General features: G+C 32.5%; 1 protein-coding gene across 1 annotated transcript in view; it reads left to right on the forward strand.

Moving 5' to 3' along the window:
- The window catches only part of LOC143232564 (peripheral plasma membrane protein CASK-like), a 236809-nt gene that overhangs the window by 179274 nt on the left and 43195 nt on the right, over positions 1 to 14340 (forward strand). The window contains exons 11-12 of the mRNA XM_076468137.1: positions 7375 to 7452; positions 9665 to 9751. Of these exons, the coding sequence (XP_076324252.1) occupies positions 7375 to 7452; positions 9665 to 9751 (165 nt within the window). The remainder of the gene's footprint in view (positions 1 to 7374; positions 7453 to 9664; positions 9752 to 14340) is intronic.

The following is a 14340-nucleotide window of genomic DNA, read 5'->3' on the forward strand; positions in this document are numbered from 1 at the left end:
GTAAGACACCTCTGCAACCAGTGACCGTCAATTAATTAGTCACATGAAGCATTGTAAAAGGACATTAACAGCTGGATGTTGAAGGCGGGTAACAAAAACAATCCTTCCGCCATTGTTTAGCCATTACCTCTTCCTACAAAGTCACCTTGATAGTCACACAGTGCTTACCACTTATTTTTCTTAAGTAAATACACATTGAGTTCTTAAAGCTTGTACAAAACTTGTGGCGAGTTAATAATGAATATCGTATAATGTGTTATATTATAAATAAACTGTGTGAAAGTTAGGATTGTTGTATTATTTATTATATCATCCACCCTCACTTTCTTTTTTCTTTTCAAGTTCATAACCCGGACAAAGGACGGGTACCTCAGCTTGTATTGATATATTATATTTCTTGTTTATGAATACGGAACGAAATTAATTATCTACCGTCTATATTTACTTTGTGTAGTGTATGATTAAGCTATGACCCAAGTTTCGTTTGTTCAAATCCCATGGTTGTTCAGCCGTACCTTCACGGACTTACGCTGATAAAGGCCAGTCATTGGTAGGTGGTTAAGGCACTCGACTCGTAATTTGAGGGTCGCGGGGTTGCCATTTCAGCCTTGGGAGCGTTATATTGTGACGGTCAGTCCCACTATTCGTTGGTAAACGAGTAGCCAAAGAGTTGGCAGTGGGTGGTGATGACTAGCTGCCTTCCCTCTAATCGTACACTGCTAAATTAGGGACGTCTAGCACAGTAGTCCTCAAGTAGCTTTGCACAAAATTAAAAACAAACAAACAATACTGTGCTAAAATTCGAGGTTCGATTTCCCACGGTGGACAGAGCACAAATAATTCACCTGGTAGTTTTGTGCTTAAAAAAATATTATTTCATACAGCTTATGATTAGAGTTTTTCATAATTTTCTTATTGATGAAGATTCTGATTACATTTGTTGTTGGTGTTCTTGGTGAACTGTAACTTTTATTTATGACACAGAATTAATCTGTGTTATGATTATTTATGTTTCAGAGAGAGATAATGAATCGTCATATCGTATCTTAATATTTGAATTCGAAAGTACGTGAAAGAACGACTTTGTATAAGATAAATAATAATAAAATACAGGTCCGAATGATATAAAGATTCAACCATAAGCTGAGTGGTACTGGTAATCTTCCTATGGTATAGGTGGTTTTAGTCTCGAGAAGAACTATACGATATAAAGAAGTATTCGACTTTACTACTTGATGTTTCTGAATGGATTTGAGATGAAGTGGATTCTTTGCTTTAAAGGTTATTGGTTATATATGAATTATACGCTTCAACACATAATATACGATATAATGGGAGAACGTTGCATGCGTAGTATAGCGAACCCCCCAGTGGAAGTCCATATATATCGTGTGCTCAAATTCTTGGAAATACTTGTCTTAACATGAAAAATGACTTTCCCTGTAGATTTGTGTCTAAAATGTTTTCTGTGGCAGTCAATACGTTTAGAAAAGATTTGATCTTTTTTCAATTCACTGTCTCTTCAGAAAAGTTTTATCACTCAATATGAGGTTTTGTTTATTTTCTCTCATGTCTTCGCTGTTTCTTACATCCTCAGTGCCAATTTATCTTTTGTTATACCTTTCTTATATAACTGTCGGTACTGCTATATGTATTTAAAAACCTATCGTGTGTATAACAGAGAGGACAAAATGGAAGTCACTGCAAAATATTTTATATAGAACAACATGTAATGTTCGCAATAGCGACATGCACTAGTTTTTTTCTTGTTCTTGAGAGCTATACCTAGAGTATATGTTTACTGGATGTTTCGAGTGTTCACCGCTTTTGTTGTAAAAACAGAATAAAGAACGCCTCTGGTAAAAACGTGATATGAACAACTATACCAATGATATGCTTAATGTCGTTATCCATTAAACTGTAGTGACCAAGTTGGCTTGAACTGTTCCATTCCTTGCATACTTCTGCAGCCAGAGGGAGTAGTTAAGAATTTCTCGATTATTTTTTTTTAATTTGCTTGAATCGATAAAATTTCTCTTGTATAAAGTGCCAATCCAACACGCTTAATATTTAAGTTAAATGTATCTGAGCAAAAAAATTACATGTAAAAGTTATTGTTGAAAAGTTTTAGTCCTGATTATGTCATTGAAAAAGGTGTCATTACTTTCAAAAAAGTTGGCTGATATTAAATCCGTTTGTAACATCAGGATCAGTTATGTTATTTGTATTGGTATCTAGTATAGTCTGCATGATTGTAGAACCAATTTTAACACCAGGACCAGTGTTGTTGTTCGTACCATTATTAAGTATAATTTGTCTGATGTTAGTATTGTTTGTAATACTATACCAGCATTGTTGCTTTTAGAAGTAAAAGTTAGCTTTCATTTGTTTTTTTTCTCTTTTAGACGGAATAAAATTCAGTATGTCCATGATGTTTGAATCGTCTACTCCAGTGAATTACTTTACTGTTGATTTGATGTCACGGACATTTTAACGTGGTTCTGCGGTGTAAATAATCAGCCCTGTACTTTCGCCCTAATATCAAGTAAAAATGGCAATCCGATTAGGAGTCAAATATTGAAGTTAAAAATTATTATATAGTGTAGTAATATAAAAACGATGAATCTGACAGAAATGTAATAAAAACTACATATTGTGGTGGGACGTAATATTAGTGTTCCTATGTGGCTAGGGTTGTAGTAATAACTGAATATTGTAATTTGAATTTTTGTGTACTTTACCACGTTCAGCTTAGTGTACTCTTATCAACACGGTTTAAGTTTTATATATTAACAAACAGGGCTCTTAAGTTACTGAACTGGTTTATATTGCCTTATTCACATAATGAATTTTCTTCTTTTGAGAGCGTTTTTTCTGACACTGGTGCACACCTAATTAAAGAAAAAGGAATGTCACCGGTATATTTTTCAAATGCAATTCATTATAACTAACCATTGGTAGAAGTCTTAACTTAGTATGACGGCCCGGCACGGCCAGGTGGTTAAAGCGTTCGACTCGTAATCTGTGGGTCGCGGGTTCGAATCCCCATCGCACCAAACATGCTCGTCCTTTCAGCCGTGGGAGCGTTATAACGGTACGGTCAATCCCACTATTCGTTAGTAAAAGTGCAGCTCAAGAGTTGGCGGTTGGTGGTGATGACTACCTGCCTTCCCTCTAGTCTTACACTGCTAAATTAGGGGTGGCTAGCGCAGATAGACCTCGTGTAGCTTTGCACAAAATTAAAAAGCAAACAAACTTTGTATGTTGTATTAAATATTTTAAACGAAAGACAACGCAAATAACCTTGCTAGTTATTGTTTCTTGAGATAATGGAACAACACATGTGAGATCTGATAAAGAGTTTCTTAACAATGCATCAGCTTTTCATCTGTATTTATCAATTAGGAACTGGCAGACCATTGTATTCAATTTTCAAAATAATAAAAAAACTGACATTGTCACAAGTAGTGTTTAACAAATCAATAAGTATACCTTGGTAAGTACTGGTTACAACCTCTCAGAATACGCCAAGTCGATTATTACTTTTATAAAAAAAAAAAAAAAAAAAGCTTGTATATTAGAGTTACGTTGCGTTTTTTCTTACAACGATTATAATCAAGAAATCTTCAATGTGTAGTGTTGGTTCTTTAGCGTTTGCTATTTCAAACGTAACTGTATCCCTTTGATATATTAGGTTGTTGTAGTGTTTGTTACTCGTAGAACGTATTTATAACAAAACCCGATACCTAGGACTTCTTTAAATGTTTGTTACCATTATATAAGACATTTTAAACTGTTGTTGTGTTAGTGTTGTGCTAGTATAATAAAGTCTAATGTAAAGTTTTCCATTATTGTGTTAATCGTAGGTTGTATCTTCTTTAAGAACTTGAAGTCACTAATATAATTTAAAATGCATGTATTAGTAATATATTTTAAAATTCGTGTACATTTTAAGGACGATCTCATAATCAGAATATAATAGGATTGCCTCATACAGAGGCCCGGCATGGCCAAGTGGGTTAAAGCGTTCGGCTCGTAATCTGAGGGTCGCAGGTTCGAATTCCCGTCGCACCAAACATGCTCGCCCTTTAAGCCGTCGGGGCGTTACAATGTGACGGTCATTCCCACTATTCGTTGGTAAAAGGGTAGCCCAAGAGTTGACGGTGAGTGATGATGACTAGCTGCCTTCCCTCTAGTCTTACACCGCTAAATTAGGGATGACTAGCGCAGATAGCCCTCGAGTAGCTTTGTGCGAAATTCAAAACAAAGAATTCCTCATACAGGTATTTCGGATTTAACTTTTTCTGAAATGAAAATTGAGATCGGTTGAAATTTCAGATTTAATATTTATAATCAGAGTTCTATTTTCAAAAGCATGTGTGTTTTTCTGTTAAACATTTCTAAAATAAGAAAGTCGTCTTGTGGTGAGCGATATTATACGTGCGATTCATATTCACCACTGTATTCTGGTTACAACGTTACCGTTGTGCCTTTCTCTTAAAAGAGAAGTTAATAGAAATGCTTTTCTGTCGTATAGTCTAAATTGTCTTATTGCCTCTTGTAACGCCATCTTCTTTCCTTTTTACTTTCAGTTTTATTCAATTCATATTAAAAAATAAGAACTACATACACTCAATATGAAAATTAGTAAGTAACAGTTTAAAATTTATACGTTTCCATAAAAAGAAAAATCTACAAAATCTTTCGAATACGGATTATAAATAAATATATTATTGAACAATTAAATAATTATGTAATGTTTCTTTCTTGAATGTTAATTTAAACCTATTTAAACAATTTTTGATATTTTCAACTTTTTATATTTTTATGTATATACTGCGAATACTGTGTATTGTTTTTGAATTTCGCACAAAGCTACTCGAGGGCTATCTGTGCTAGCCATCCCTAATTTTGCAGTGTAAGCTAGTCATCACCATCCACCGCCAACTCTTAGGCTACTCTTTTTACCAACGAATTGTGGGATTGACCGTCACATTATAACGCCCCCATGGCTGAAAGGGCGAGCATGTTTGGTACGACGGGAATGCGAATCCGCGACCCTCAGATTACGAGTCGCACGCCTTAACCCAGCTGGCTATGCCGGCCCCAAAGCTACAATATTGAAATTGGTATTTTAAACTTATATGTTTATTGCTTCAGCTGCTACATACTCCACAAGTTATTTTTTGTAGACTTACTTCGTTGGTTATAATTATTATAGTACCTCCAGATCTTTCTTTATCTTCAATTTTATATTTTTTATCCCTATATGTAATATATCTCGTTTTTGGTTTAAGTTTTTCTAGTACAGTAACATGTATTTTCTGTGACATTAAGTTTAATTAAATAAGAAAAAGATCAAAATTCTTATTTAGACGACATGTGTTTATTTGTAGTACATTAATCATATCTGAGCTGACAAATAAGTTATTCTTATATGGATTATCACTAATCGATTTTTGAATCACATAATTTTAAAAAATATTGTTTTAATGCTATCTCATAATTTAGTTGAATCTTCATCACTTTTAATTATTATTACCTTTCTATTTTCTTACCAGTAATTTTATTTGTTTAGAAAAAATGTTTTTTTTTAGTTCAGGTATAACCACCTTACCTTCTTTATAATTCATACCAATTTCAGATATTTTAATCGCTTTCTTTACCTTTTGTTAAATTAATTAACTCTTTGTAAATTGTGTGTTCAAAATTGTATAGTTGGCCTGATTTCTTTCTTTATATTTCCTGTTATTACTTTTATGAGTATCTTAACTACACGTATCTTTGTCCTTTATGTTGATATTAACAGCCTTTGCTATTAACTTATTGAAAAATTCTGTAATATTCTCTCTGTATTTCTGGTACTACTTGATACCCATCACTAGGACAACAGTAAATTTGTCGGAATTTACATCGGAAAGCCCGATGTAGCTTTGCTATAAAAAAATACACACATATTCCCTGGATTTGTTTTAATATTTCATAAATACTGTTCCAGATGTTGAATTACTGTTATATGTTCTTTTGTAATACTGAATACTGGTTCTTTGTTTTGTTTTTTGTGGAATTTCGCACAAAGTTACTCGAGGGTTATCTGTGCTAGCCGTCCCTAATTTAGCAGTGTAAGACTAGAGGGAAGGCAGTCTTACTTCATCACCACCCACCGCCAACTCTTGGGCTACTCTTTTACCAACGAATAGTGGGATTGACCGTAATATTATAACGGACCCCATGGCTGGGAGTGCGAGCATGTTTAGCGCGACGCGGGCGCGAACCCGCGACCCCCAGATTACGAGTCGCACGCCTTACGCGATCGGCTACTGGTTCTTGATGTTTTGTTAATTCCCTTTGTGTTGACCATTATTTACTATATTTTTATAAATTCATCACTTTTACTTGAACGAAAGCACTAGTAGTGATTTAAGATCTTTTATTTCAGTTATACATTCTGAAATTTCTTGTACATTCTGTTGATATATATCCAATATTTTCGTTTTTATTTTACCAAGTATTCTGTTACATAAATTTAAATTGTTTTATATCCGTTCATGGCGCCATCTGTCCGGAGCATTAGCACTCAGTAAGTACAAACTAAAAATAGGCAAATTCAAATACTTGAAATAGTTTTGCTCAAAATTTGTGAATACGAACTGTAAATGTAATAAAACAAATGTAAGAGGTATTACAAAGTAATACATATTTAAGCTTGGATAAATTTTGTTCTTAATTTTAATATGTGATATGGGTAAATATTAACGATGTATATGATACATTATTCCAATTTAATTAGTAAATGGAATACCATTGAACAAATTTGTAGTGTCGTATTATAAAAAGTTGTTCATTGACAATGGAGTTGTATAATAATAAATAATATTGTTACATAAGAGTAATAAATTATAATACGTTATAAAATAAATATATATAATATATTTATCAAGAGGCAGGGTGGCCTAATGATTAATGTCCGCGACAATAAATTCGTGATTCATCCTGTTGTCATAAATTGCGATCCAAAGTGTGGAGTCATCAGTGTAATATAATAGTGACTGACAAATCTCACTGTTTGATCAGAGTAGCCCAAGAATAGAAGCAGGGTCCTGGTAACTAGCTAGCTAGCTGCCTTCCCTGTAGTCTCTCAATTTAAAACTGGGAGTAGCTACACGTATATAGCTTTTGTGCAGATTTGCGCAAAAATAATTTGAAAGAAACAAATTATTAATCGAATAAGACATAGATGAAGAGGGCCTCTGGTGTTCAGAGTAAATAAGTTTATAATTATAGTAGTTATAAATGGTTGTCAGAGGAAGATAATTTGAATAATGAAAAAAATTATTTGAATGTGTTTTGATATTGAGTGATTTTGTGTTTCAGTTGTATGACAAAATTAATATGAGGTCCTACAGCCCAATTACATGTCCACCATCTGATTCCATGGACAAAACAAAGGAGGTAAGCACTGGTTATTTGTTTTGTTGTTCATTTCTGTATACAGTTAGTGTCTTGCATATTAATTATGTGAGTTGTTTAAAAGACATGGTTGTAGATTGCAATTCCTTGATAATTTTTATAGGCAGACAGTCTACTGTTGAAAGTGGTTATGGCATTTATAATTATACACACATAATCTTTTTCAGGCTGTCCAGTTATAATTGTTTGTAATGTTAACATTAATGTTTACCTTTAATGTGAATTGAGGTATAATCCTATATCAAAATTACTCAACTTTTATAGTGCACTAAACCATTATATGTTAATCTTCTCTAGTGGATTTGTCGCACAAATTAAAAAAAGACATGACTGAAAAGGGTCCAAAGGAAGGTTATAAAGGATATTACTTCAATACAACTTTCCATCTAATATATTTGTGGTTGATATGAATATAAGAAATTATTAATTTGAAGAGATTTTGACATGTAGCCCTCAGGACTTTTAATTAATTTATAAAAATTATAGTTTGAAGATATTGTTCTAACTATACATATAGTGTATCATCTTTAGCTACATAACCATGAAAATACATATTCTAACACTACAATTACTCTTAATGCATATGCTGCCATGTGCCCCAATGGTGGGTCACAACCAATCTTTTTAATAGCACTAGGGCAGGAATTATTAATACTACTACTGTAGTATTGTTAATACTAACAATAACCATGTTAAGGTTTTTGTTCCCTTGAAAGAACTATTATTACATCTTGGATGAGTTATTATTTGAGTTAGGGAAATTATGTTTAAGAAGTAGAACCTTTAATATTCCAAATCTGAGTGGCCCAAATTAAAACTTTAGTATCTGTTGATGACATATGTGTATAGTAGTTTGACCTTCTGTACAGACTGACCATATCTTTAGGGAATACCTATATGTAGATGGATATATTTAAATGTCATCTGCTTTTGCGATGTGGGTAGCTTTGTAGCTATCACATGTATATGATTAAACTATCCATGTATGAAGCAAGGTCAGAGCACAATCTTTTAAATTGAAAAAAAAAGTTTTAATTAATATATTGGTTTAAAGACAATTCACAGTTGAATCCATGTGTAGTGGTTATATAACAGTTAGATGAATTAATTTTTATGAGGCTCTGTTTACCTAAGCATGGACATAACTAAAGACATAACTAAACAGAACATTTAGGTACAGTAATGTAATCACTTCAGCAATACTAAATAGGTTGAATTTTACATTTAAAAAATCATGAGTGATGGTTTCAAGGAAAGGTCTGGGATAGGCATTAAAGAATTCTCCAAAGAAGTGTATCACTGAAAATGAAAATTAGAGGGAAGCTGTCTTAGATTTAAATGACTTTTATCATTAAATCTACATAAAAAGTTGCAAGTAAACCTTCCTAAGAAACTAAATGAAAAATGATCTGAAGATTTTAGAAAGGATAGCAACACTGAAATAATCATCCATTCATAAGTAAATTATAATTTTTTTTTCATTCTTCTGAGAATTGTTACCTGTTATCACAGCCTTAGTTGATCGGACTTCATAACAGATGAACTGGCTTTGATTATGTACAATAACAAAATATTCTCTGCACTTTAAGCTGTGAGTGCATTATAAGGATGACTGAATTATTTATCATAAGTGGTAGGATGCTAATGGCTAACAACATTCCCTCTGATCAGTTGTTTAAACTTAAAGATGGCAGCAGGTAGTCATAGTAGCTTAGTCATAAATACAGAATAGAAATACAATTATTATTTATTATGATGAAAGACTACTTATCTATGGGAATTTGAAATGTATTAGTAATTAGCACAAGTATTATTTTGATAAGTCCAAATACAATTTTAGTTTTTAATGTTATACCTTGCAGAAAAGTTTCTTAGATTTATACTTTTCAAATATAGTTTACTCACAAGGTTTAAGAGGATTTTTGTATTGTGATATATTTGTTATTTCACAAAAATTAAGGTTATTCTATCAACTTCAAACACAATTAGTTTGGTTTAAGTTTCAGTATTGTTTGCACTTTCTGTGACAAAATACTTTTTGTTTGTTTCTACATATTCCCTATATTACATGGTATAACAATCTCCCTTTTTTTTTAGCATTTTCAGTTGCAAGGATGGTAATATTTTTTTATCATATAAGTATAGATGTGGTTATTCATCTCTTCTTTTAATTGTTCTTATTGGTTTCTCATAGGTGTTACAATGTCTTGGTCAATATTCTAACAACATGATACTTGAAGTTCAAGAACTAAAATCCATATTGTGTAGTCCTCATTTTAGGGTGAGTTTTTTTCTACGATTTATCATTCAATATTTTTGTTCACCCCTGTTATAAAGCTCTTCTCTAAAAGTTAACTAATATTTATGAGAACAAGTACAGATGCTCATTTTAAAATTTCACTTATACCTGAAGTTTCATGATATGCATTGATACTGTTGGTTTTAGACTTTTTAGAAAATTCAATTGACTTGCCAATACAAAAAAGTACAGTCTTAGTACCTAAACTTTGAGTGTCTCTTCAAAAATGAAACCCAAGTTATGCTATGAAATTCTGTTTCTTAGTTTATGGTTGAACATACACTGTTACTTATTAGCTACACACTACATTGGTGTATCAATTTGCAGCTGACCAAACTGTTATAATGTCTACTTAATATCTGTTTTATTTTCTATATGGTAGCCCATAATAATATTATTGTAGAATTGTTGCATTGAAATATACAATAATATGATTTTACTGGTGTAGTTTTAGTGCAAGGAAAATTATTATTTATTCACAATGTCCATCTTCATTGATTTTAGTCTATAAATAGATATTTGATATTAACTTGACAAAATAGGTTACTTTATAATTAAAAAATTTAGTATTAGTCAGGTTGAATATGCAATACTTGGTGAAACAAGAGTGAAAAGTTTGAGCAGCCAGTCACAAGTTCCCACTAAAGTCAAAAAACATGAAAATAGGTAAAAAAAAAACACCAAAAAAACTTCTTTTATCTGAGATACTCTAAATAATGGTAATTCTTGTACTAAATAAATACTTTCTCTCATCATTCTGTCAACCAAGTGTATGAAGTAATCAGAAAAAAATGTAAATACTAAATAAACTTGACAGAACAAATACTACAGTTGCCTTTAGCAATAATTGAACCATAAAGAAAAAAGAGAATGCAGCAACAGTGACTTTGTAATGTGTTGTTTGTATAGCTTTGAATTTTGTGTTAAAATGTCTAAGTAGCATGAAACTACTGTAATTTAAATTAGACATAAAGTCAGATGTTATGAACACAAAGTATTTAAATGCAGCTACAGCAGGGTTGTGTGCAGAAATTAGATTTGACTGTTATTGGGAAGGGGACATGTTAAACAGACAAATTATATATATATATATGTACACACACACGTATACATAAACAACGTATTGGGAAGGGGACACGTTAAACTTACAAATTACATACATATACACACACACACACACACAATGTCAATAAATGCACATATATCCAATGCATAGGAGAAAACAGCATAAAACACACCAAACTAACCAAATGTATATACAAAGAGTTAACGGGAGAGCCTAAAGAATTAGTGAGTTCATTTACCACCAACAACCAAATCACAGAAGTATAACTAGAGTTAAATTTAAGTTTATTATTACCATATTGAATTCATATTATAAATCAATAAAAGCATACTTTCTAACAAACATTATTGTGAGTGAAAAACTGATAAGTGATAAGAAGTGCCTGAACACACAGTAGTATGAGGTACATACTCATAGTTAAAAAGCATTATGAGTGAAAGGAGATATGGTTGGCTTATACTTTTACATGAAGAAGTGGCTCTGTTAGACAAAGAACTTGGGTTAAAGACCCAGTCCCAATTTCTCTGCATTTATCACCTTTGTCACTTACAAAAGTGTTTGTTAGAAAATTCCCATATCTATCAACTTGTATCTGACCATTCTGTGGTGTTTACTGTGTTTTCATAGTAAACTTGCACGTTAGTTTGTATCTGAGTGTGTATTGTAATGTTTTCTTCAGTTACACAGTATGCTTATCTATCAACTTCTATGTGACCACATATCGTAGCATACTTATAAGGAATATATCTGTAAGTTTGTATCTAGCAACTGTAGTGTTTTTATATGCTGGCAACAATATCATATTAAACTTTACCTACATGTTTGTATCTGACTACATGCTGTAGTGTTTTCATCTGCAAATGACAGTTTCATATTACACTTATCCATAAATTTGTATGTGTTCAGTATTTACAAGCTGTATCAAGTAAAATATGAAGTTTAAAAACTTAAAATATATTAGTATTTTCATATTTTATGAAATATGCCATCAAAATTTTTACTTGTAATGTTTTGCACATTCTATAAAACTAAGTTTAGTGAAAACTTAACCCCTGTACAGTTTTACAGTGGACATCTTTTCATTCATTGCATTCAATGAGTACACAAGTTGGCTATAATTTAACAGATTCTATGTTGATTCATCATATATATAAAAAATACTATGGTCACTAAACCTCATCCCTTAAAAAACAAAACCGGGCTGGGAATCATTTAGTTTTTGTACTCCCTCTCTTTATACATGATTTTCTAACATTTTGAATTAATCTTGTCTTTACTTATTAAATTATGAAGTTTGTTACTTCAACTTTGCATTAGCAGTGCAATCCGTCTTATAACCTCATTATTAAAGCATGATACGTTTTAAGTACATACATTTTACAAGATCAAAGACCTAATAATACAAACTAATCCTTACATTGCAGTAATTACTGAAACGATGTATTGTGTATGAAAAAAATCACTTAAATATTCAGGATATATCACACCGTTAACAGCATCAATTTACAACCAGTTTTAAAGTAAATACTTGAGTAATATCAGAAATACAGACTTAAAATTAATGTACCGAAAACAAAATTAATATATATATATTGAAATATCACTTACATCACGTAGAAACCGACCTAAATTATACCTGAGCGACCTCTTCATGACTCCAGTTCGTCAGCAAAATGTCTAAGCCTAACGTATGATTCAAAATTAGCTTGGAGAAAATATATGTATGACATTAAGAAAAACATGTGGCAACGAGAAAACTATCTCAATAATACTAACAGACAAAAACACATGAGTATCCACACAAAACATTATTACAATTTATAAATAATATATCAGACTAGCAGTACAATATGTATGCCCAGCAGAGTTAAATGTATCAAAAACAAATCTTGAGAAATTGCAAAAAATACAGAATTCAATACTCAGCTTTCAAAGTACCAAAATCCACAAACGTAACATTTTTACATAATTATACAAACTTATTTCCACTAAAGGACTGTTTGACAGATTGGTCGTTCCGCTACATTGATAAAATTATACAAAAGTAATTTGTTAGGAGAAAGAGATCGCTATATAATACATGATATTGATATGACTAAGTACCTCTCATCATCAAATTTATAAGTTAGAAATAAGACCACCTGTTCTAGACATTAAATTGTTTCGTTTATTTCTTAATTTCGCATAAAGCTAGACGAGGGCTATCCCTTAATTTAGCAGCATAAGACTATAGGGAATGCAGTTAGTCATCACCGCCAACTCATTGGCTACTCTTTTATCAACGATTTTTGAGATTGATTGTTATATTGTAATGCCTCCACTGCCGTGGGGCTAAAAGGGCTTGCGAGTTTGACGTGACGGTAATTTGAGCCCACGACCCAGAGATTACAAGTCGAGTGCCCTAATCATCCGGCCAAGAGTTAGATATCATTATAGTATTTAAAACTTGTATTTTATGTTTAAGTATGTGCTGGTGAATATCTTTTGCGAACAAGTGAGGTTTGATTTCGGAACTATTTGTGATCTTACATAACCAAGTGAAGCGAAATACTACGGTAGGAAATATTCATGAGTGTTTGTGGCCAAATAAAGCGAAAATTTTAAAATGATACTAAGTGCTACTAGCAATATAATTAAGGACACGGCCCTGAAAAGGCGTAGAAGTTGAATCAGTGTTTTTTTTGTTAGAATACTTTCTGTAGCATTTGTCAGTTATTAAATCTTTAATTTAGGAAAGATGTCCAAAATGTAGCTGACCCTCTCAGATCCTCAACGACCAAAAAACCTGATATCGAACAAACGTGAACATACACACTACTGGCCAAAATCTTAAGGCCAAATGAACATAAAGAAAAAAATATGCATTTTGCGTTGTTAGACTCAACCACTTATTTGAGTAGAGCTTCGAAAGATGAAAATAGGAAAAGGGAAAATAAAAATAAAAAACGTTTTGAGCATTTATCAGGGAAAATGTGAACACTATAAAATTAGCCTAAATACTAGCTGGTCAAAAGTTTAAGACCATACCAAAAAGAAATCCTAAACAGGATAGGAAACGCCCAACAAGAGATCTCAGTAGTGAGTTGCACAGCCGTCATGGCGAATAACTTCAAACATTCGCTTTGGCATGGTCGATATCAGCGTTTGCAGAAGACTGGCTGGAATGTTATTCCAAGTGGCGAAGATGGCTTCACGAAGATCATGCACTGTTTGGAATTGACGTCCATTTCTATGGACTTCCCTTGCCATCCACCCCCAACAATTTCAGTGGGGTTCAGTTCAGGTGAACACGCTGGATGGTGCAAAAGAATCACATTATTCACCATGAAAAAGTCCTTTGTCCTTCGGGCATTATGGATTGCAGCATTATCCTGCTGAAAGATCCAGTCATTTCCACACAAACAAGGGCCTTCAGTCAATAAGGATGCTCTCTCCAACATGCCAATGTAGCCAGCTGCTGTTTGACGCCCGTGTATAACCTGAAGCTTCATTGTTCCAAGGAAGG

The sequence above is a fragment of the Tachypleus tridentatus genome, chromosome 11 (genome assembly GCF_004210375.1).
Source record: "Tachypleus tridentatus isolate NWPU-2018 chromosome 11, ASM421037v1, whole genome shotgun sequence".
Lineage (NCBI taxonomy): Eukaryota > Metazoa > Arthropoda > Merostomata > Xiphosura > Limulidae > Tachypleus > Tachypleus tridentatus.